Source organism: Lepisma saccharinum, chromosome 21 (assembly GCF_977018435.1).
Source record: "Lepisma saccharinum chromosome 21, izLepSacc3.1, whole genome shotgun sequence".
NCBI classification, from domain to species: Eukaryota; Metazoa; Arthropoda; class Insecta; order Zygentoma; family Lepismatidae; genus Lepisma; species Lepisma saccharinum.
Genome location: NC_139249.1, coordinates 29,437,601 through 29,463,684, shown reverse-complemented (window position 1 = coordinate 29,463,684; position 26,084 = coordinate 29,437,601). Strand labels below are relative to the sequence as shown.

At 37.2% G+C, this 26,084-nt stretch overlaps 1 protein-coding gene across 11 annotated transcripts in view; it reads left to right on the top strand.

The window, feature by feature from the left end:
* The window catches only part of Rbcn-3B (WD repeat-containing protein Rbcn-3B), a 142,689-nt gene that overhangs the window by 57,906 nt on the left and 58,699 nt on the right, over positions 1-26,084 (top strand). For 7 of the 11 annotated variants that reach the window (XM_083143021.1, XM_083143019.1, XM_083143025.1 and 4 more), the window contains 3 exons: positions 5,115-5,252; positions 8,223-8,291; positions 16,867-16,947. The exons of 1 other annotated variant lie outside the window; for it this stretch is intronic. In XM_083143021.1, the coding sequence (XP_082999147.1) occupies positions 5,115-5,252; positions 8,223-8,291; positions 16,867-16,947 (288 nt within the window). The remainder of the gene's footprint in view (positions 1-5,114; positions 5,253-8,222; positions 8,292-16,866; positions 16,948-26,084) is intronic. 3 more of the 11 variants (XM_083143026.1, XM_083143027.1, XM_083143028.1) reach the window with 2 other exon arrangements.

Below are 26,084 nucleotides of genomic sequence, written 5' to 3'. Positions count from 1 at the left end.
TTATCACAATGAAGCTGAAAACGCACAAGCTAAAGTGATATTTTTTTCAAGGGCAGATAGTGCGATATTTTACTCACTGACGGAAAAATATTCGTGTCAAATCAATTGTGTGGGGTGAGGTTGGGATAAATGATTCTCCTACGTGAGGCAGAGAATGTTTTCTCTTTGCATATTGCATGACTCGTATGTTGTAATGGGATGGGGCCAGGAGAAATGAGTGAATAAACGAGATGTGCGGCAATATTTTCTGAGAGCAGCCAAATTTAGTGCACATCTAAATGTCATTAAAATGGGTATTTGAGCCAAAAGAGCAAGGGGGCTGCCCAAGCATGGTGATTATCACATCACCTTCAAATTGGCAAAAAATCGAAGAATATGTGGGGTAAAGACAGCCAGAGTATGGTGCTGATTACACCATCTCCCACATCCCCCCAAATATGCGTCACGGCATGGTTCAAAGTGCATGGGAAACTTTACCTTCACCTTTTTCTCATTTGCAAGGGGGGGGGGGGGGCATTTGCTTTGTTATGCTCCCTATGGTATCATCACTAGTAGTCTTGGGCGATATATCATCCAGATGATATATCGCTATATTGAAAAAAATATCATCCAGGCTATATCAACTGGACAATATATCGTCAGGATATTTTGGCGATATATATCGTGTTGGTGATACATTATCACAATATTTCAGCAATATATATCGTGTCGGCAATGTATTGTCACAAAATTTTAGCGTTATATATCATGTTGGCAATATATCGTAATGATATTTTGGCAATATATATCGTGTCAGCAATATATTGTCATATTTAGCAATATATTGTCATGATATTTTAGTGATATATATCATGTCAGCAATATATATATATCATGGAGACAATATATCACGATATGGAAAAAATATAGTATCGTATCATCTGTGACGATATTTTCTTGATGATATATCGCAATATCAAATTTCCGATATTGTCCATCCCTAATCACCAGCCTTGTAATTACTGAAAAGTGCCAAGAATTTCTGCCCCGATTTTCTTGCTTCTGTGGAAGTGAGCATCTTACCCGAGACAACTTAACCAATTAACATAAAGGCGAAAAGACTTTCCTCTGGCATCTAAAATTACGCAGTTGCTCTTCAACCTGAATACGCGCATTCAACGAACATAGCATACTGCAAGTGAAAAGAAAGATGCCCATCTTCCCCAACATGAGCCCATTACTCTGGCACTGTGCAGAGCTATGCAGTAATTGAAGGATTCGGCCCCTTTCTCATTTTTTAATGCCCCACATTGAAATCTTGCTCGTATGTCTGAAGTATTGACATGACAACATTGGAGAGCTTCAAGCAGTGATCCTTCTCTCCTCCCCTCCTCCTTCTTTCTTCCTGCAACTTGGCCGAGAATAAGCACACTTCTGATAAGACTTGTTCAGCGCCGCTCAACCACCTGTTCGTCTCCCCCTTCCCCTCCCTTCCATTACAAACTGGTGGGAGGGGTGTCAGCGAGCAATAGTCACCTGGCAACCAGCACCAAATGTTTCGTCTCGTGGCTCCAGAGCTATGACTCATCCAAAGGGAAGAAAAAAAGCATTGTTTTGAATCTCCTCTCCGAAGGTTGTTTTGTTTTGACGATTAGGAAACACCAGTATCAGACACAAAGCGAGGAGTTAGAAAAAGAAAAGCTATTTGTTTTTTCTTGTTCTGCCTTCTGATAAATAGCTTGAACACACACAGCAGTGCAGGAAGGAAATGCACACGAACCTAAGAATAATATAATCGCCACTTTTCTTCGGAACGATTCAAGTGCTGAAAATAAATCGCGGAATATTAAACGTTGACAGGAAGAAAAATATAGGAAACACGTTATTTACAGGGACACTATTGGTGGAAGGGGTGTTTGCCCTCCGCAAGACTTCTAAATCCAATTATAAATCGTTAATTAACATGGATGTAAATAACAATCAGTGGCGTACCCAAAGGGAGGTGATGGGGGTCATAAGCCCTCTCCCTCTAGTCAGTATTTCTTAAAAAAAAAGGAAAAAGAACGTCAAAGGCAGGAAAAGATGACAAAGTGAGAGCTGACTACTATAAAAAGTATAAGTAACCCCATTCCCCCTTTCGAAAATCCTGTGTGCGTCAGGATAATTTATTATGACGTCTAAAAATGCGTAAGTTTGACAAAGCTTGTTTTGTGCACTTCATGCTGTTGGGCTGATCGGGACTGGATACATATGCAGCTCAAAGTGGAATGTGAACCATTCTGCACGTCTTCAGGACACTTTGATTACAGTATATAAAGATGCTTGGCATCCAGCTATAAATGATCACCCTTTCCCCTCCAATTACCAAGGACTTCTAAAAATAGCAGAGTACAGAGTGAAGGGAGATCTTACACGATCAGATGCATAAACTGCACCTCATAGGCGGCAGTTAGAAGCAGTCATCCACCGTCCCTACCCTCGAAAGTGAGTCCCGCTAATCCGTCATTGACTTTAACAGCACATCTTTCTTTTGTCCTTAGAAATTCATTGTCATACTTCTTTCCTGTTGTTAAATAATTTTTGATACAATATACCCCCTAAAAAGTCGATTGTGTAGTCATTTCTTACTGACACTTGAGTTTCACCCCTCCCTTATGCTTTCTCGCTTTTTACGCTTCCCGCATTTTACGTTTTTTATTAACGGGCCCCTGAAGAACGTAAAATCGGGGTTTGACTGTATCTCTACTGCCTTTTAAATAGCAAATTAATTCACTGTCACACTACAAAAGAGAGAATAATTGACTTATTTTGTTACATATTGATTTGGAACTTCAAAGATTACTTGGGTGGAAAAGTAAGTTTCCACTGGGGAATGTTTCAGAGAATTAAGGTGCATTTGCAAACAGGACTTGTGCCAGATTGGCTAGTACCGAATCAATTTATGTTTCAACTAAACTTCTGTGAAGTAAAATTTATGGTTATGGTTGTTATAGTGCAATATCATGTTTAGATTTGAACACAAGTCTATCACTGACTGCGTGATTGTCCAAACCACTAGTTTTTGTGGGACATCTGGGAAGCTACTACAAGGCTCATTTCAAAAGTTTTGCAAACTGTCCAAGAATTCTCGTCTTTAGTTTATCACACAAACCCAACATTTGATCAAGTCTTATGTTCTCATCAGGCAAGCTTCCAGAGTGGTTATCACAGCATGCTAGGATTCCAGGGGTCCTTGGTTCAAATCCTGATCTGGGCATGGGTGTTCTTTGTAACTGTCCCTTCATCAATTTCATCATATCATTACTCATGTTCATCTTCTCGATTAGCCAAAAGCGGCAGAAAAGCAAAGTAAAATAAACCAACCAAACAGGCAAAGTTCTTTTGTCCACACATTTGATTACTTGCTTCATCTAATTGAAAACCAACCAAAATACTGATTTATTTCCCCACAGAGCGATTTCTTTGGCTGTAGTCAAAATCTGATGGGCTATGTCAGGACTGTATGGTGGGTGAAGAAGCAGTTTCCATTCACACTTTTCCACAATGTCTCGTACTGTGCGGGAAACATGTGGATTCGAGGTACTTTGCAAAATGAGGACATACTAACCCCATTCATTTTATTTTCTTCTTCCATTCTAAGAGTTTTTGACAACAAGGCTAGGTTTTCCAGTAAATATGCACTCATTGTTCTAAACTAACTCTGGCTTACAACCCACACAACAATCTGAGCGACTGCATCATCCTGAATTCTGTTGCACTGAACTTTTTAAATGTCCCTTGCATTAACTTCTAATTCATTGCCTTCAATACATAAACACATTATTATTTCTGCCATTGTTACCATGGACAACATAAACATTCGATAACATTTTTTCTTTTAAAACTTGTACTGCAACACAAAATGAAATTCAGACATGTTGAAAGAAATATAATTTCAAGTAGTGGTGGCCATGTTAAAAATCGTATCCCACGGTGATTTTTCCCAGTGATCTAATAGTTAGGATACTGTCCAGCTTGACCAAGATAAGAATGCCCTTCTGGTGCTGTAGTTTTAGGACTCAAAGGTACAAGAGAAGGGGCAGTGAGAAGAGAAAACAAATGACTGTTGACTTTTGTTTGTAAGTTTGCTGTGGACATTTTTATCTTGGTTAAGCTGTACTAGGAAGTTGGAGACCAGGGTTCGAATAACACTGTAGTTTCTCTATATGTGACAAATATCGGCATACAAAACAGGGCTTTGTGAAATTGGCACATGTGGACTACAGGAATTGTAGAGCATTGGATCTCAAGCTTTTAAAAATAGGTGTACCAGCAAACCTAATGATTTACCAATCACATTAAGAATGAGACGGATTAATGGGTACCCTATTGGTATCAGTGAATGTAGGCATATTGGTGTATCTCATTGGTGTTGATACTTTTTAACTTATCCCATATTTGTAAGATTAACCTGGAACTTAGTACAAAATTCTGCCATTTTTTAAAATTTTCATGAATAGTTTATTTTTCTAAGGCAAAACCAATATTAGAATATTGGTTATTGATATCAGTAAATTTTGTATTGATATTTTATTTGGTATCATGAAAAATTTAATTTTTGTCCATTCCTAAAACTGGTTTTGAATATTAGCTTTGACACATGTACTTTGGTTTCAGGCTGATGTAGAGAATATCGTGGTAAGACACCTCCGGTTTTACCTTTAGAAAATTGAAAATAATTAGTTAATAAATCTCCTTTGAACAATGGAACTATTGCCTGTTAAGTGTAAGCATTTCTTTCTGCTTTATCAGTACCATGGGACACTTATTAACTGTCTTTCTGCCCATTTTCAACTGACTGTTCGATACTGTCCCCAGAATATGTTTGCATTCTACATATTCTTGTGGTCTGTGTGTGCCATTGTCCGTGCATAATACATGGAATAGATACATGCAAACTCCTTCCTTGTACAAAACCTGCATTTCGTAACAGTCCCAAACCATAAAAACAACAACTAACAATGAGATCTGTGCATATAATTCATTGTTACCTGTTGTAGCATGCCTGGTGTACGTAATGCTTTCATTATTCATGTGTGAGTAACCCTGCACATGTTGATGTGTGATGTTGTGCACTGTTGTTGTCTGGCCTGCAGTGCAGCTTTTGACAGAGGAGTACAGCACCATGTCTCCTAGGACCCTGGAGGCCCAGGGCCTCATCAACCAGTCCGAGTACCAGAAGGTGGCAGCCCTCACCCAGTCAGCATCTCCCGATGCCCACAAGAAGATTGCAGGTACGTGTCAGTGTCGCTTTCGGCTCATTTGGAGGTGAATGGTCGATGTGAGATTCATTTCAGGTCGAGGAGTCTAAATGTGCTAATCGAATGTTCAAACACAGCTCAGTTTTTGTTTAAAAAGTAGCAGTTTTTTGCTGTAACAATTTTTCACTTTACAATAGAAGGGAGAGTGAAATAGTAAAGGCAATTTGTGATTTAACGACTACCGTAAGCATGGATAGGGAACTGTTATAATACATTACAATGGATGCTTTATAAGTTTCAAGCCACCCTCTAGAAGTCTGCTAATAGCAATGTACTACAAAGCCAGGGGTGCTGGGTTTAAATCACAGGTCAGGGTTCCTACGCATCTGGAAAACCTGGAAAACAGGGATATGTCAGGGAATTTTGCAGATCGTCTGGAATTTACATGCATTTTGGAGTCTGCAAGAGAAAAAGTTGCAAAATGAACAAGCAGTTCACTTCCACTTCCGAATTCGGTTCTTGTGATTCCACTCCCAAAATAGATTCAGTTTAGAAACTTGTTTCTTTCATTCTTATGATTCTTAGTCTTGTGCAAAATTATGGTTCCTTCGAATTTCTGTAATAAATTTTCACTTGTATAATACTAGATATTAGAAAGAATATCAAAGTAAAACTTGCAGTCCAGATATCTGATTGATAACTAAAGTACATTGACAATATGATCATAATTATCGGAAAGGTTGGTGAAGATGAGGTTATCGTCTATTATTTTATAGATCTTAGTCTTGTTGGCATTTCCTATAGAATTCCTATATGCAACAAAAATTTCTCCAGATGCTGTGTACTTATAAATGTAAGCAAAAAAGCAGCATTTTCTACAACACTATAAATCCGCCAGAGAATGGAAAAGTGTGTATGATTTATGAACTTTTTCTGTTGTTTCTATATTGTGGAGATCTGTTACGGTGAAATAATGTACCTCGGTTACCTTAGACTGAAGGCTAGATGCACGTGATTGTAGAACCCAATACATTTGATCCCAGTGTATTTAAAATTTTATTCTTTAAATTTGCAAGTGTTCTTGTCTGTGTAGAATGAAATTTGCTAAAGAAAAGTTGTGAAAGTGAATATTCCTAATAATTAACGGATTTTATATTTAATTGAAAAACACAAGGTTCAAAAGCAAAAATCATGATGATAAACATGTCTGGAGAAATTTCATTTTTGAACTGGAAAACCTGGAAATGTCAGGGAATTTCAAACATGTGGCAACCCTGCAGGTGAGGCATGATTATTTTTGTGTATATAAAGTAAGTATATGCAAGATTCAACATCAAATACATAATTTCCTTTAGTTATCAAGCCCAAGTAGAGTCTGTAATGCAAGTAGAGGGACATCAAGGACAAGTGTCTATCCCTTACTCTGGTTCCCTTCTTTCTACCCCCCTCTGAGCACAGTGACCTGACTGAAGTGTTGCCAGTAGCATATTAGTGATTTTCACTAGATCCTTTTGTCCATTTCCTGCCTAAATTGTATTTATATAGAATCAAATAACCAACTTTATATTACACTGGAATATGCAATACATAATTATATTAATAAAAAATGTTGGTATAGAATTTTGTGTGACCATCATATGGACAAACTCTATTTTTTTTAAATTATTGGTTAAGTTCATGTATTCCTTTCCTTTTATCCTATACATCCCGAATAATAGCCGTAGTCTCTCAGAATTTAAGTGAACAACCACACGTTTAGGTCATGAAAGATAAAGCAATATAAATATTTCTGCACAGCAAGATCATTTTACCAAGTGGATTCGGTTGAGAGCATTTTGAATTTTTCTCAGTGTCATATCTGCAAACAACTGCTCAATTGACAAAATTCTACCAGATTGTTGGTAGATAAACAATGGACTGGCAACACTGCGTTTTCAGTGTGAGAAAGAAAATGAACTGCCCGTGGCACAACAATTTCATTGAGCTCCAAGACCTGGAAGGAAGTTTACCACTGAGAGATGTGATTGCATCTTTCACTGCCTACTAGACATTATTCAAGTAGATTCCAATTGAACCCTATGCTGTGAGATCCCAACTAGGGATTGAACCAGGAACCCACTGCTTGGGGTAGCAGTTTAAGTTACAGATTGCCATTCCTCTTTGATGCTTTCCCTTACTAAACAGCTTTTGTTGCCAAGCTTAATCCATAAACTATGCACACATTTTTTTTTAATAAAGCATACATTTTTAATGGAATATTTTTGTCACTTTTCTATTTTTTGCAAAAATGCACTATTAATAACCTCTTGACATTGACAAAATACTTAACTATTTGTGTAATAACATCTGATTCAATATATATATATATATATATTTATAGATTGATGGGTATACCATAAAGATCTTTTTACTGACAACCATAATTTTGCGGTGGATACAAAGAATACAGTTTTACTACAGCAAAATATTTTGTGAAAAAAATATAAAATGCAATAATTGCATTATAAATTTGTGCTTGACCAAAACTTTACTTATTTTTAGTTAATGACAAATAGTTTTGTCGAGGGGGAATTAATTATTCAATGTTTTTACACAAAATACCACTTGGATGCATGTTCATTTTTTAGACATTATTACATGTAGATCTTTGTGGTATATTGCAGCTATTTTTGTGAAGTAGAAAAAAAATATTTTTGTCTATATTTTTGTTTGTAAATAGTGCAACAACATTAGGTTCCAAAATTAATCCACAGGTATCCACAGAATAAGTAGAACTTTTATATGTTAACTGGTGACACTGTGGCTTTTCAGTAGTCGTGGCGAGATGTAAAAGTTTTGCTTGTTCTTCTCTCAGTACTGTGGCATTAATCTTTAAGTCTAATAAAGTTTACAAGCATTGCACACGATTAAGAATTAGTGGAACAGTAACTTTAACAGTACTAATAATGTCCGCATGGTCGTGGCTTTACTAACACTTTGTCCTTTCCTCACTCAACATTGTAGACTTCTTTGGCCGTGTGAAGGACAAAGCCGGGGACATGGAACGGAAACTCAAGGAGAAGGATAAACACGGTATACACTTACACGTTGATTGTCCCACACTAGTGCATGAGAAGAACACTTACATGCATGAACTACACACATTGACACTGCCTTGTAACTTTTTGTTTTTGGGGTACAGATAAATATAACCTTTTTTTTTCCCAAAGTATTTGTTGGTGTGTGGTTGGTTGTGTGTAGTTTTTGTGTACATTAAATCATTTTTGCTTTCAGATGTAATTTTTTTATGTGTGGTCATGTTGCTAGCTGTATACACGGTTGAAGTTAAACTTTGCTGTGTGGAAAGATTCACTTACACAAGTGTAATGAGATTTTGATGTGTTTTTTGAGTGGTAATTTCTGAATATTCAATCTGTGTACGTTGAATTAATTTAGTTTAGTTGTGTATACATATATATTTTGTAGTACTTAATGAATGTTGTTACTAGTTATTAGATATTGATGTATGTCTTATTAATGAGATCATATACATAAATTTATACAACAGTTTTCCAGTAACCCGTCTAAGGTTTGAATTTTTCAGATTGGCACTTAACTTTTTGGTTTAAAGGCTGCAGAGATTGGTTTTATTCTTAATTCCCTTCCAGGCCTAAATTACTGTAATCTGACCATGACATCCAGGCTGTATGGTTAGAGTGACACTATTTTGTATCGCTATCCAAGCAATCTCAGTGACTGATTGCATTGAGTTGTTAACTCACAATCTATTCATCATTCTGGGTTGGAAACCAGACCAGGGCATTGGTTGCTTCATTACAATTGTCCTTTCATTTATTTTATCCTAATCGTTGTGATGAATATAATGAGTTTGCCATCTTGGTGGCTGAGCATGTTGAATCATGAACTCATGATCTTGCCAAAAAATGCTCTATGGTCGAGTCCTGGTCTGGGCATAGGTGCTTCTTTGTTAGTATATCTCTTCATCAATTTCATCTAATCATCATCATCCTTATTGTTGCAAGTAGCCATAGGTGGCAGGAAAGCATGGACGGGGCCAAATGTGAAATTTGTTCCTATGACACGATTACCAGAAACACTGTATATACTGTATATATGTTTCATTATATGTATTATATATATATGTATACATAAAGATATAATTATGCTATATTAATATACAAAATCATAGGTGTTAGTATGATTTATTTTTGCCAGGTCCAAGTTAATTAATTCTTATGTAATAATTATCACAAAAATAGGAATTTATCCATTTCAAATGGAAATGCACTACAACCCTTTAGAACTCTTCCCACACACGAACAAATACACAATGACTGCAACAACTCGATACAAGATACTTGCAAGAACACAAAGCTCTGAAGTTGAAGCAGGCAGAAAGGAGAAATTTTAAATCTCAGAACATTATAAATTATTGGAGAACTCCATGTATCTCGACCCTCTATCGATGACCGCTTGCCAGAGACTTTGATTTCATTTCATTTGTTGTTTTAAGTCCATTTTATGCACAGTAAGGCTAATCGGGACTGGACCTACAGTTTAAAGTGGGATCCGAACCTCATGTGCCTTGACCGGGTATCGAACCCAGGACCCCTTGGGCAGAGACTTTGATTATATTTGTAAGGGAAGAGTCATTTGCAACAAAGGGTTCTAATCTCTAGTTTCTAGGAACTTAGGACACGGGTAATAGTCTCGAGGCAGGCAGATTATATGACCGGTAAGCAACGAAAGGGTGGAAATTTTGGTGTCCTACATTTGCTTGTGAAGATTTTCTTCAGAATAGCAAGTTTGAATATTATGATGTAGAAAACCAAGGCAAAATAACCAAAATACAATTTTTTGGTAGAATTGATATTATATTCAATGTTTTTGATTTCTTGCGAAATTTTCTGGTCAATGAAGGTCATGTGGATCTTATCCGTGTGCCTTCGTTCATTTATTAGTTACCAATCATTTTCACCTTGGACCAACCCATAGGTAGGGATTTGTTTTGATTCTGTCGACAACATGAATGGCCTCTCTCTCACCAACATTTCTATTCTATACACAGAACAACTATTGTAAACAGAAAATAATAAGGGAAAAATCAATTAGAAACATGAGTTTGTTAAGCAGAATTCTTTCCTGACATCTCTATTAAGAGGTTAGTGCTCTTCATTGTGTAATTTAGATAAATTCAATGTGGTGTGTGTGTATGTACACATTAGACATTGACAATATTTTTCATGTCTTTACTTTGAGTTGATTAATAGAGTTGTGAAGACTTGCATTATCCCTTATCACTCACTTTTTTATATTGAATCTTGTAGCATAACTTAAATTTGTGTCATTGACTCTATGTTTATTTCTTAATGGTGATATTCTTAAATACTTGTCTTGCTCCCACTCACGACCGGATCAAGAAAGTGTGGGGCGTTACCCCCGCACCCCTATACGCCTTTATGGCGTGGTGCTAAGCACAAGGGAACACTTTACCTTTACTTTTTTGCTGAAAGCATATATTATCTGTCAAATTGATAGGAGGATGATATCCTGACCATGGAAATTGTGTATGGTTAGAAGTTGTGGAAAAGGGTGATTTCTATTATGATCCTTAGTAAACTTGCAGATCAGCCGTTGGTCATTATAAGCAGGATATGGGGGAAGAGGGTTGGGCTTAAAAGAATATTTTTGGTAGACAGTCGAAAATGTTGGTCCATATCAAAAGTACTGTGTACATGTACACATGTTGGTTGCAGTAGCGGCTCGTGCCTAAAATAACAGGTGAAGAAGTATATTTATAGGCAATGAAAACAAATAGTAAGTGCCAGTGCCCCCCAATTTAAAACGTCTTTTTTGTCTTCATCCGTCCATCTGGAAAATGGTGTCTGCAACAAATTACACACTAAGTCATTTACTGGGTTCATTGTAGAAACCACAGCTCAACACATGAACACAACACACGATAGGAAACACGAAACACACACGCGGAACAAGATCTCGTGAGAACGCGAAGATTTTGCCACAAGCACTGGATGCGATGTTTTATCCGACGAGAGAACTGCTTCATCTAGAAGGCGACACCCGTTCAAGGCCAACGCTAGGTGACGTCACCGTTGCCATGACAACCGGCTAAGTTTTCCGCAACCTAGCGGTGTTTGCTCTTGGGTTGGGACGAACTCAATACGTGCGTAGCGCCGAGCGGCGTGTTATTTGAGTGTTATCGTGTGCGTTCTGCTGGGAAATAGTTTAATTTAACAAGCAAATGAAAAATGTCAATATTAATTTGAAAATTAGGTGAAAACATCTGCACTTGTTGCACTTGGCCAGCCGCCACTGGTTGGTTGATGTGTCGAAGGTGTCTTTGATCATCTTTCCTGTTAACAATTTTCAGGGTGGTCCACGTTAAAAAATATGTTTGTGTAGAAGTCATGAAATTGAGATCTATACAAAGCATCACTCGACTCTCTTTCCTCTTAAAGAATTTCAACAAAGGCACATCTACTCTGTGAACACTTACTGGGATCAGTCATATGTGAGAAGGGATGTGCTGCTATCAACTTGGCCCATTGGGTTTCATAGTCATATGCAATAGCATATTCTCCATGTTACCGCATCTACCGGCGGTAAACCAACTTTTCTCACATATTTTTTATAAATTGAGCTTTAATATATGGGAAATCGCTCATTATATATTATGCAAACTATGTCCACCACTGATTGTTTTCAAATGCAAACTGTTACCTGGTTTGTATGCGGTGAGTGTAAGGTAGCCGAAGGACAAATGGGCGAGTGGCCATTTAAAGAAATGCAACATGCATGATCAGTTCCACCGCTAGCAAACAACGTTGGTGGGAGAATTCCTTGCTGCTTTCTGCACCATGCTCAGCAGAGGCAATGTTGGTGCTACATGAAGGGAAATTTTCCCTTGGTGCATGGAAAATCCAGGAAAATTTATGAAAAATATCTGAAATTGCTGGAAAAATTGAAGTTATTGGACTTCTGTTTTTCTTTCACTTGCACGCCTGCATTGGTGCTTTACTTCTGTTATATCTAATTAATCTAGATTGGAGAGGTGTATAATAAATAAGAATTGTTACAGTAAACCATGTAAAATTTTCAAGATACACCACTGGTCATTCATGATTCATTCTTTTTTGTAAAATGTAATCATTAACTATTTTGAATTGGGCCACTCCAAAATGGAAAACGGAGCTAGAAGGGCTGCTATGCATCTAGTAGTGATGGAAATGAGCGATACAAGATTATGTTGAACTGCGTCAGCTGCATGTTTGGTGTGTAGACCAGAGATGTAGCAGTGTGCATGCCATATTTAACAAACATGGATGCAAGGTCAGTTCGTGCCTTGCTTATAAATTACTTCTTATGCAAGAACTACTTGATAGCAGTGAATTTGTATATACATTTGTCTTTTATAGGAGCCTTAGAGTGACAAGTTGTTTTTTTTTTTGTTTGTGAACAGGTAGTGTTCAGTAAGCAATATGTGTGGAAAAGATACTAAACATTATTGCAGAGGAAAAGTAGTTTTGTGAATTTGTACCAGAGTAGATATTAGTGTTGCTGCTATTATTGAGATGACTGCATGCATATTAACATACAAATTTGGTAGCAAGTCCATTTGTTACATCGGTAGTGGTTTATATGCTATGCTGTATTCAAGAATAATCATATTCATATTAATTGATAATAGAAGATCGTGGATAAATTTGGTAATAATAATTTTGGCAAGTTGACACCAACATTTTTATACCAGTGTTATTTATTGTTGTACTCAATTGTGTTTTTTTTACTGATATTTTAATTCTCTTGTGTATAGGTATGAATGTGATTATTCTTATAATACCGTGCTATTTGGATGGTTTCTGAAAGTAGGTAAAACAGTGATGTAGCAAATGTTGAAAAGGGAAGGTAATTATGTAGTTGTATTGTTATAATTTATGATGATATGGTAAACGACAGAATGCTTTGTGTGTTTACAACTTTTTAAAAATGGGAACAATTCATAAAAGCTTGTGCATCTGAATTGTTTAATTTTGAATTTATGTTTTTCAGATGAATTTACGATATTTTAAAGGAGAAATTAATTTGACCCATTTTAAGATACTATGTACTGGAAATAATATTTTTTTTTTATTCCTTCATGTAATATTCAGTGGCGAGAAACATTATAGGAAACTTGTCTAGTGTTTCACTAACGTTACATTTGAATCACTAGGGATGGGAGTGAAAATCCTGTGAAAATCAAACAACCTTTATAATGTTTTTAGTGGTGTTTGTTACAAGGGTTGATCAAATGAAACGAAACAAAATGAACGAGCCGAATGATTCCTTTTTCCCAGAATTCCTTTGGCCGTGACGTGACCCAGTCCTTCACAGCGTCCTTGAGTTCATCGTCCGAGGTGAAGCGCCTTCCTTTGAGATGCTTTTTCAGGGGACCAAACACATGGAAGTCACAGGGGGATAAGTCCGGACTGTAGGGTGGATGGTCTAGCTGCTCCCACTTGAAACTGGCCAGTTCCGCGTGTGTGACCCTGGAGACGTGTGGATGTGCGTTATCATGGAGCAGAACCACACCCTCCGTGAGCAGCCCCGGTCGTTCGCCTTCCCCGTAAACGTTCACCATCCGGCGATGAATATCGGTCGGTTTAACACCTTCCGCTGTCAGAAAACGGATAACGCCTCGCTGCTCCTCAACAGTTGAATTTGCCAATGTTAACGCCATCCTGTCTGAACATGCACTGCCGCGTCACTTGGATGGCGCTCTGTATCGGAGCCTCTGCTCTCTCCTGCGCATGCGCATTCGATGCATGCTCCGATGCCGCATGGTGACTCCAATCGCACCCCTACATATCACGCTACGTTCTCCCATCGCGGCATCGGTATTATATAAACGATTCCGTTGTTATGACGTTTCGTACCTTTTCATTTGATCAACCCTTGTATTTGAAGAACTAAAAATTAATGTTTTTTTTTATTTTGGTAGCCATGATACCAGCTTTAAGTTCTATCTTTCATGCAAATTCTATATAATTTAATAGAAAATATAAACTCCTCTAATGTGAAACATTTTAACATCTGAAAGAGAAGAGTTTGGAAATTATTTACCATAGAAAACATAAATTAGCACACTGGTTTTTACCATATCATGGAACATGTAATGTGCATTATGCATGTAGTATGAAATATGTGTTGTCATACAGGTGAAAGGTAATAGGCACATTCAACAAAGAAAAGTCTTGCAGGATTTTATATGACCAAGAAAAGTATCATGAGCATATAACAGCATACAATCCCACCAGTATGCAACGCTAGTAGATGGAGATCCAAACGCTATCCTAAATTCATTTCTCTTCTCCATACTTCATCAAAAGAGAAATAACTTCCTCAGTCTCATCACTCCTATTAACAGACAACCATAATTACAGTTAGGGTGACCAACTCTCCCGTATTTCCCGAGATCTCCCATATCACAGCTATTTTTTTTTTATCCTCCCGGCTCCCATATTGACCCCCCCCCCCCCCCCCCCGTATATTTCATTAACAACCAAGATCGTGAAATTTCAACTCATTCCTAGTTCGACGAGCTGTACTAAACTTCAAGTGGACTGCAAAATCTTGCATTTTTAACTTTTGGTGGGCGGGAGCGACGTCTTATCTTGTAGTAGTTCATTGATGCTTACTTCTGCAACAGCAGTGGACAAATACATATGGGTTAGAACTAAGAAGCATTCCTGATTGATTGGTTATTGATTTGCTTTATTTTACTTTGCTTTTTGCACCACTTTTGGCTAATTTGCGGAGATTGGGATGAGTGATAATATGATGAAATTGATGAACGGACACTCACAAACATCCATACAAAGGCTGGGAATTGAACCTGGGACCCCTGACATACTCTATTTTGATCTGTATATTACATAAGATGTAAATTAATTATTTTGTTTAATATTATTCATTCCATAAACATTTGCTGGAGTGATGTTGTGCCACTAAAAATGTGCAAATTTTGTCGTGACTAAATCTCCTGTAGATTCAATGCCGAAGGTTGGAAATCTCCCTTAAATTCATGGCCGAAAGTTGGTTACCCTAATTACACTGCAAGTATACATCGTGTGGAGCATAAAATTGGTAATTGTGAACTGTGTCTGCATTGTTGAACTGCAGCATAATTTTTTGTACCATTCTCTATGTATTTCTCCCATCAGCAGCTTAATGGCCAATCATCTGTTCAAGCTAGTAAAGGGTTTGTGATCTGAAGAGGTGAAAGAGGGGTTCAGAATCATAACACAAAGCCCCTGTTAATAGTCTCAAACAGGGAGTTCAAAAATTGCTTTTCTTAATAGAAGGACTGTCGGAACATGCACTGGAGTTCAGAATAGGTCTTCCTTGAAGAGGATGAGGTCCCTAAGCTCAAATTCCTTTCATTCCCTTCTCTATCTAGACTGAATAGTGCTAGGTCAGATCTCAGTCGTGGATGAGAACATTTTTCATAGACATCAATAATATGCAGTGCAACCCCAATTTTACATTCCCACATTTTTCACTTCCCCGCATTTTACATTCAATCTTATAGCTTAAGTCTTAAACAGAACTGCAGTTCTGTATCTTTGACACAACCCCAGAGGAAGCCGACGGGACATGTATCTGGTTTCAAGCCGGCACTTGTTTTTTGGAACAGCCCCGTAGTCACTTTTCTGTGCAGTGTTTAGACATCCATTCATTCACTGCGACGTTATACTCCCAAGGTTCTTATATTGTATAAAAAAATAGCACAACACAATAACACAACCTAGCAAAGATAACGCAACCTTGCATTAAGAAATCTCTAAAGAAACAGAATTTGCAACATCTAATTGACTCCACGTGGACATGACAAGAGCTGTCAGTTCCTAAAACGGATGTTATTGGGGGGAAAAGGGAGGATATTCTGGATTCCACGTGGACTTGACATATGGTTGTTAGAGGGAAAACTGATCTTTCGGAACTTTTTTTGAGGTAAAATGTGGTTCCAATGCGGACAACACTGGTTCCGACGTAGCAAAATGTTATAAAATTTTCTTCAATTTTACATTTCCCTGCATTGGAAGTTTTTCAGACTACTCCCCTGAAAAATGTAAAATTTTGCCCTTAAGGTACTAAACACAATTTCCATTACATACATGACTGCAAGCTCATTTGTATCTACGAAGGAAACTTTTTATTAAGCACCAACATAAAACTATACTTACGTAATGGGTACTTCTTTAATTCATTTGATTTCTTCCACATGCATATACTTGGCAAAATTGTGTACATTGGTGTCTGTTCTAAAGCAACTTTTCACATGAGAGCAGCTTTATCCTTCAGAAAGCAGATGATACAACAACTTGTGCTAACAGTGAGACACAACTGCCATCTTCAGTTAGTAAATTTCCACGTGGATGCGATTGGATAATGCTGCCCTCGATGATCCTTTTCACAGGTGAATGTAATGCTGTTTGACTTTTCTTTGTTGTGAATATAGGGCTTTTTCCATTTCGCTTCAAATATTTGCTAATGGATTTGGTGGGACTGTCTGTAATAAATCTGTTTTGTTGTGAAGGGTAGGAGGGCCTTGTGTGTGAGTGAACGTGCCTTTTGTATTCACTAGGTTACGTGCAAAGGATGAAGGAGCTCAAGGATCAAAGCGAGACCTTGAAACTTCAGCTGAGGGAAAAGGCTGATAAGAGTGGTATCGCATTATATTTCTTGCATCCTCCCTAGGTGCCTGCAGCTCACAAAACACATTGCTTTTTGCAGCAAAATATTAACTGTTTCAATATGGTAGACCTATGTGTATGTATTCTCACCATTCAATGACGGTGGTAAATGATACGTTGCACATATTTCACTGTGATGGTTCTTTTTTCCTGGCAACGTTTTGACTCGATACTGCAGTTTTATTGATTGAGTTGGTGTTTTAAGTCCACTTTATGCACAGTAAGGCTAATCGGGACTGGACCTACAGTTTAAAGTGTGATCCGAACCACTATGTGCCTCCACCGGGTATCGATACTGCTGTTGTCACATGAAGTAAATCCATGGAAGTAATCGTACACTAATGTCCGTCAAAGGGGTGGCTGCTGTGGCTCATTTGGTAACGTGTCTGACTACCATGCCAAAGGTCCCTGGTTCGATCCCCGGCCGGTTCAAATCCGGGAACTTTTCTAACGTTGGAAGCAGCCCCGGTACCCACCCAGTGTCGAATAATATGGGTACTTGGGGGAAACCCTGGGGGGTAAAGGCAGTCGGGGGCGTGGTGCTGATCACATCTTCCCCACTCACAACCGGATCATGAAATTGTAAGGCGTTACCCCCACACCCCCTATCCCTTCATGGTGTGGTGCCAAGCACAGGGGAACACTTTACCTTTTACCTTTATGTCCTTCAAAGACCAAACCTGCTAGGAAAATGCAAAATTCACATTGTTACTTTTATCGTGCTTCATAGAACAGAGCATGTAGTAAATGGCAACCAAGAAGATTGTTCAAAGAATGATTATAATGTATCGGAGTAGAATTTTGGAACCATGAAGGTTGGAAAGAAAGTAGTGGACACATCCATACATGACAAACATTTATTGCAGAACCTGCAGAATTTTACATTTCCCTCAATGTAATCCTTGGCCTCTGCCACACTGTTGGAAGGCACTGAACACCAGTAGCAGTTCTGTTTGTATTCATGTCCATGAAGAAGCACCATATTGCTTGCAGGATTGTGTCCAATTTCACACAACAGCTTCTCAGCTCTGTCTGCATGCACTACACCAGTGACAATAGGTGCGTTAAACAGCTATGCCTTCCTTCTAGATGTACTGGGAACAGCAATGCCTTCTCCTGATAGACAACAGTGTTGCAATTACTTTCTTTTGAACCCAAGTACTTTCGTCATCTGTTTCATGATTATTTTCACATTCATGTCCAATGCTGAAAGTGGAAATTGTTACCTGGGGAGAGTTTTGCTTGAGCATTTAGACAGGGAGGGACAGGTTGGGGGTTATGCTATGTATAAATTTGCCTCCCCTTCGAACACTGTTCATGTCTTTTGTAGATATCAAATGTGTGTGAATTTATTGAGAAAGGTTGCTTCATCCACAGTTAAGGCATAGATACTTGTATCATGTACCCAGTAGCTCTGCAATGGTACTTAATATTGGGCCAATCCAAAAAATTACGATCCCAACTGGAGATTGAACCCAGATGCCAGATACTGTAACATCTGTTGCAAAAAAAATCCCTTTGATATATTTAATAATTTTCTTCATGTTCAAGTGTGTACATAATTTGGATTAAAAAGTTGAAAAGGACAGATTCAAACATAACTAAAACAAAAGCGTGGCATAATTGTCATTGATGATCAGAGCCTGCCAAGCAACTTTTCAGTGCATGAAATTTCATTGCTGCTCTTGCCAGGACCTGCTATTTCTTTCCTACCTGTCCTCATTATGCTAGGTCACCAGGGAAAGTATCCTGGGACCTCTCGCACCAAATATAAGAGTGCTAACCATTCAGCTATACAGGACTCTATTTAATTCACAGTATAGTTGAGCATATATAGTGGCATGGGCGTCCGGAAGGGGGGGCAGGGGGGGGGCCGTGGCCCCCCCCCCTGGAAAATGAAAGTCAACCAAAAATGATGTATTTCACACATATAATTTCATTTTAGCCACAATAATATGTGTTAATTATTGCATGAACATCATAAATTCAAATTTAAGCAATGTTTTTTTTAGAGAACAACACTTTTTGGAGAAAATGTGCTGTGTTTGGCCCCCCCCCTGGAAAAAAATACCTTCCTTGCCCCTCCCTGGAAAAAATCCTGCAGACGTCCATGTATAGTGGGTTCAAATGCTGACACAGAATGACTATTGCAGCAAGGTAAAGTCAGGAAAAAATTAATGTTTATAAGGCATTGCTGAAAAATACACTGATATTGTTATTGTTTATATCCTATGCTGGAAAACAAAATAAATCATGATGAAATACAATGTGTAAACAGCCATGCAAAGTTGTGGTTCAGTATAGGGTATAAATAATAGAAATTACAGTATATGTTGTAAAACAGTTCCAAACAACGCCAAATTTATCCTGACTGTGCATACAGTTTTCTATAAGTTTGTACTTAAAATCTAAAAATGCCTATTATTCCTGTGAAGTTTTCTTCATTGTGCATGTGTTTTGCTAATTTTACTTTTCATCACAAATAACCCAAAGCAGTATAAAATAAATGAAATAGATAGATATAGATATTTCAGCACTCCCTTCTAAGGTAAATTGCATTTAAATTACAATGTACAAAATTGCAATCAAAGTATGCTGCATTATTTTGAGATGCACTATGCTGTAAAGAAAATTTTAATTATTTTTCTCGAAGTACACAGTGCTAAAAGCAATGAAAACACAATAGAAAGATCTTCAACAAAAGCTACACCATCACGGTTTTTCAGACATGCACAGTTCTTTTCTTGTAAGCAGTAGTACCTTGCATCACATGTTACCGAAGTCATTTTTCCCTTTCTCAAAAATGACTATAAAATATGGTTGTATCACAGAACGAAAATATATTGGACAAAGCACTTATTTATCCCACTTTTTTTGCTCCTATCCTTTCTTTTTTTAAAAGAAAGTAATATTTTTTTGTTTCTATAAAATGTATCTGGTCTTCATGAAATCTAAACTCCATTTAATACATCTCCTCTAGTGTAAGCAACTGATTTGTAACCAGGCATTCTGATGCCTTTTCCTTAACTGTAGCTCATTTTCATCTTTCGAAGAATGTGTGAAAAGATTCCGAACTTTTAGAGATACATACCTGGGTCTGCCATTCCTAAAAGCTAAAATAAATACCTGTCAAGTGTCTTTTGCAGAAATTCAACTATGCTATAAGATTGTATTAATGCAAGTCTATTCTGGTAAGTGTGGTTTAAGTGAGTTGTAGGCACCTGCCTTCATGTAGTGAGCTCCTGCCTTTTAGTGACATGTTAGAAGGAATAGTGTGAGCTTTCAGTGAATCAAAATGATATCGCAAGAAAGAGAAAAATCGAACTCTGAGCCATTTTGCCTGATTTCTGTGTAGAAATTTTATAAAATAATTCAATCTTTGTGACCACCAGGTGCATTATTGGTTCATATGCCCTTGGTCTTTGAATTGCTAAATGTTTCGATTTTTATCTATTTTCTTGCGTTCTTTTATTCCTTTGTTAAAACATATGCTGTAATGTTTTAAATTTTTTCCATCATGTTTCAATCCTGATAATACATTTAATAGTGACTAGAAATGCCTGGTTTGAAGTTTAGTGCCTATTTTGCCTAATCTTGCCTAAAAATGGCTTTTGCTTTCTTTTGCTACTTTACATCTTTTCACAGTCCACCGTATAAGGTAATTTCTTGTTTTGGGAGTATCTCTTCAGCAATTTCATCCAACCACCATTCATCATCATTAGCCAAAAGTAACATAAAAGTAAGAAAAATAGAATTTATAAAATTCAAGCCAATAATCTTGCAACTGAACACAAAAGTTAATAACAAGTTCATGTTCAATGCCTATTTGGGTTCCTTTTTTTATATTATAGTCCTTTTTTGAGTTCCTATTTTCTTAATTTTTGGTATGTTTTGAACTGCCTATTTTACGAGCTTTTAGGCCTATAAATCCTCACCCTAGTTGTGAGCAATTCAAGGTTAATTGACCTGTCCATACTCAGATTTTCAGTCTTCACCCAGTTTTATAAGAAAAAATAATTTGAAAAGAAAAAGTTGTGTGAACTCTGAGACTGAAAAAGAAATTGGTTATGGGACTTGGCATTTTCTTAGTTCCTGAATTGTCCAACATGGAACATATGGATACTACCAGTAATCCAACCCAGAGCAATTTGCACTAAAAGTTACAAACTAAAGTCTATCTGAACTTAAGAATACACTGTGGAACTTATGCTGACAGCATTGTCATACTTTACTGATTCGAAGAAATCACCACCACTCACCATTAATCTTCTGCTGTGATACACACCAATATATACATCAGAAAAATAATGGGTACATGCAGTGAGATGGTTAACATTCGCAGCAACTAATGTTGGAATTTTTGATGAGGTATGTCATATGTCTTTTCTTCTTCCCAACAGCCAGAGAACTGTTAGATCTTTAACCCCTCCAGGCCTCCCCGATGGCATACTGGTAGTGTGGTTGCCTTGTAATGAAGGGGTTAAGGGGTTCGATACCTGGTGGAGAGACGTAGTGGTTTGGATCCCACTTTAAACTGTAGGTCCAGTCCCAATTAGATTTACTGTCCATAAAGTGGACTTCAAACACCAACTCAATCAATCAAACAATCTTTAACCCCTCCACAAATCATCAGAAATATAACAAATTAATACGTTGTAAATGTATTGAAAATCATAATAATGAATTCCATATACTAACCACAAACCAATTCAAATGTTAATATCTTTACTTTCTTGTGTAGTGAACTAAAAAACCATAAGATCCCATGGTATATGGGTTGGAAATGTATAAATTGTCCTTAGAAAAAAGGGTACCACATATAGTGCATAATCCCCATTTATTTAGTTGTGATAAAGTGCACTTTAGTATAAGGAAATTAAAAATGCAAGATGCATAATTCTAATAGAAAAGCAACATAAAAAATACAAAACATGTTGAAGTACATTAAAAATATATTAGGAGAATTTATTGTTTTGATGTAGTTCGATAAATATATGCAACAATTCATACTGTTCCTGACCATTCTTGCTATGGAATAATTAGTTCAAAAATCTACAAAGGGATTTTTTTTTACATGAAATAAACTAAATTTCTTTCCTAAATATGTTAGCAAGAACAGACCTCAGTCATGGCATTTGAGTTTTTTCTCTTTCAGAAACTCTGTCATCTTTTTTAAAATATTGATGCGATACTTATTTTCAATAGTGCATACGTAGAAAAATATATTCACATAAGAATATTATTATGAAATTCTTGCATGGTGTAGTGCAATTGCTTAGTAGCATGTAGCTGTTAGCATTTAAACAATTGATGGCATTTACTGCTTTCTTCTAATAACATAATTTAAATAATCAAATAATTTAACTAGTATACTATCAGTTTTTAGTTCTTTCTTACTTAGTATGCTGATTGGTACTAGAGCATATATACACAGGGTGTTGCCATAAAATACCAACAGATGTTCACAGTGGGTAGAGAACTTCAAGGCAAACAACTTTTCTTGCTCCTTCAGGCCCAATTACTTACTACAAGCCTTCATGAAACAATTTATCCTGTGTGTATCCAACCACATAACACACTCATGTTTGCCACTGGCATACACTTTTTTGTTGAACCATTTACTAGGAGGTGTAGTTTGGTACAGGCAAATTTCGCAACCAAGCAAGATAAGGTCCACCCTAGGATATGTGTATAGCTCTCGACAAAAGGTATGGATTCTATCTTTAATATTAGATCATTTTTTTAATTAGGTAAGCAACATATGTGAGTATAGTGATATATGTGTGCTTGTGACAACCCTGAATGTGTCTGATGGCATGATTCTATTTTCATGCTCAGTACATTTTCTGACAAAAATGAATGCCAGTGTGAATTTGTGTTGCATCATTGCATACGTACAGAATAACATGCACGTCTTCAAGGGCTCATAGACTCAAAGTGGGCTTTGGTGAGCAAAGCATATTAAGAAAAGTTCTTCATCTTGAAATCCTTTTTGTTGTATGAAGACACACTGTTTCTATATATTTCTTTGCAGGTAGAAGACCAATAAGGAGAAAATTTTATTTTTTTATTTGCCCAAATAGTGTGCACAGAAAAACATTTCCCATCTAACAAGCAATACTTCTGCCTGCTGTATTCTTCATTCTTTTAATAAGAATCATGGTTAAGATTATTGACTGAACTGTTTGATTAGAATTGTTGTTGTTTTAAGTCCACTTTATGCACAGACAGGCTAATCGGTACTGGACTTACAGTTTAAAGTGGGATCGAAACCACTGTGCAATGTGCCTCCATCAGGTATTGAACCCGGTACCCCTTGATTACAAGGGGATGACGTTACCACTACACCATCCCAAGAGAAGTTGGGATGGATTATAGGCAAGATTTGGGAATACAGTAAAACCTCGTTAATCTGGACTTTTGGGGAGGATAAGTTGACCGGTTTAACGAAAGTCCAGATTAACTGAAATAACCTAAAATAACAGTAGAAAGTGCATTAAAACTCCGTTTATAGCAGCAAAACACATTTATTATGGTGTATTTAAAGGGCATAGGCCTTCAAAAATTTGTGTGTTGGCTTAAAGCAAGGGGAGTCTGTTAGGGAGCATTATGATGAATGCTATTGTTGACTTCTAACCACATTTTAAACCTTGCATTCTGCTTTTGGGGGGGCAGCCTTTTGCCTGTCCGGATTAAGCTAAGTCCGGCTTATTGGGGTCTGGATTAATGAGGTTTTACTGTATTAGGGTCATTTTTTTTATATATAAATTCTACACAACCATTGTCAAATTATCACAAGATGATAGAGAGTTCATACTCGCAAATAGTTTTTGCAACTCTTTGTAGTGATATTTTGTGAAGTCATTTTCAGAGATTGGTGAAAATTATGGAAATTTTGCGTAATTGCAAATCATAATTTTTAGGGCTGAACCGATACCCATGCCATTGATGATATTCTTACTGATTCCCACATACCAAAACAGAAGTCATTTAAAATATTTATTAATATTAGTAGGTGAGTGTTCCACTCTAATTGCAAGCATCAATTTACTAGGGTTTTCATTCAAAATATTCAAGAATTACATCAGAATAGTAAAATACTTGTTAAGAACCACGAAATACAGTTTTTCACGCAATTTTTGGCAAAATGGATGAAAACTGAAAGTTTGCATAACTTCCAGGATATTATACCCTCTCCCAGCTAACTGTAGAGCAGGGCCATGCATATCGGTAGAGGAGGAGGAGGAAAATCGAGTGGTGAAAGTTCAGCGTTGCAAACTGTACGGTCCAGACCTTAGTCTGTAAGCTAAATGCATGGCTTGTCAAAATTTGCTTTTGCAGTTTATCCCTAATATTTCCCTAAGAAATTCGTAAACAAATTGTATGGACCTGGAGACAAAAATACGGTCTGTTTGTCATGTGCATTCGGTATTGTCCTTTTCAAAAGTTTGCAACACTTACAGATTTCCTCGCCCATTGCACAATCCTGTTTCTCTGACTGTTCATTGGTGGAGCTGTCTCGCGTCATTACTTCCGCAGAGACTTGTTCTCGTTCGCCTGGTCTACAGTTAGCTGGTATGGAGTTTAGATGAATGTTGCATAGCATTTTTGCAGATGCCAGAAAAATATTAAGGGTTATCGGTAAATAAAATTCAACTTATACTTTCCCATACTGATAGCACTAGTATTGGTCAATACAGATACATCAGCATCAGTATCAACTAATTTTGCCTCTAAGGTAAGTTTTGTTCTTTCACATAACTGTGGAGCCTAATGTTAAAGATAGTGCAACTCTGACTGTATAGCCTGTTCGGTATTACCAGTTACAAATGCTGTTTATCTCGGAAGCTCAACTTCATGCAGATGTGTTAGCAGTGTATGCTGCCAGAGGATGCACACAGCATTGCTGAGACAATATGCCCCTAAAATGACAAGATCCATAATCTTTATAACAGCACCTGTAACTCCCTTTTAGTAACAAACTACAATCTATCATTGTGTCATTCTTGAACATATTTTCATAATTACCCCCATAATTAATTTCTAGAGTTCCCTGCATGGCAACTGAAATTCTGTAATATATAAAGAATAAGGCATCGTAATGCAGAAATACTTCACAATTGGAAACAGATTGCATACATTGTATTTACAAACAGAAAAATTAAAGAATTGAAAACGAATTAAGATATAGAATGTGACTTGACTTACAACAATAGATTTTGCATTGAAACAAAAGGTGCAAGTATGTGTTCATTGCACCATTCTTTATGGTGTAATCAGCTGTCTGTTGAGAGGATATGAAAGGACAAGGCATTATAATGGTTGACTCTCAATCTCACCATAGAAGGTTCTAGTCCTGGCCTACATATGCATTTCTGTGTATGTAGCGTAATACATTTAATCTATCATTCATTCTCATCATTGTGATTAGCCATAAGCGGCAGAAAAATAATAAATAGAAATAAACCATGGTGCCACAGCCCATGAGGGCTAGGGCCTGCCTACCGGCCTGACTTCCACCTGCTGAGATGCGAGATCATCCAACAAGTTACAGGGTGATGTGTGGTCAGCATGACGAACCCCCCAGTCGTCGTCGTCGGTTTCTGTGACTGGTTTATGCTACTCATTCATAGTTTCCCAATGTCCTCATGATGGTGGGTGACCACCGGTCCCAAACACAAGCCAAAATCTCAGGAGAAAAGTTTTGCTTCTTGCAGGAGACTCGAGCCTGTACACATCCCATAGCTGGAGCCCAAAGCATGTTGCCTTAGATCACACAGGCACGGTGCAGGACTAAATGGCAGAAGACCGATCCAAAATATGAAATTGTCTATCGATTAGTGTTGCATGCTGCTAAATCAGGGATCCCAGATGCAAAAGATGCGGATATTTCCTTGTATTTTTTGTCATCAGTGTCATAAGTTTGTTACGAATCCTTTTTGTTGTGACGAGCATACACACATACATGTATATAAATATCACAACTATACAATATAATAATAATATAGGCATTGCTATGATAATAGTATTATAAAGGAGAATGCAGTAGCATGGAACGGAATGAAAAGGAATGCTATTTGTTTGCATGCTTAAAAAATATATATTTTGA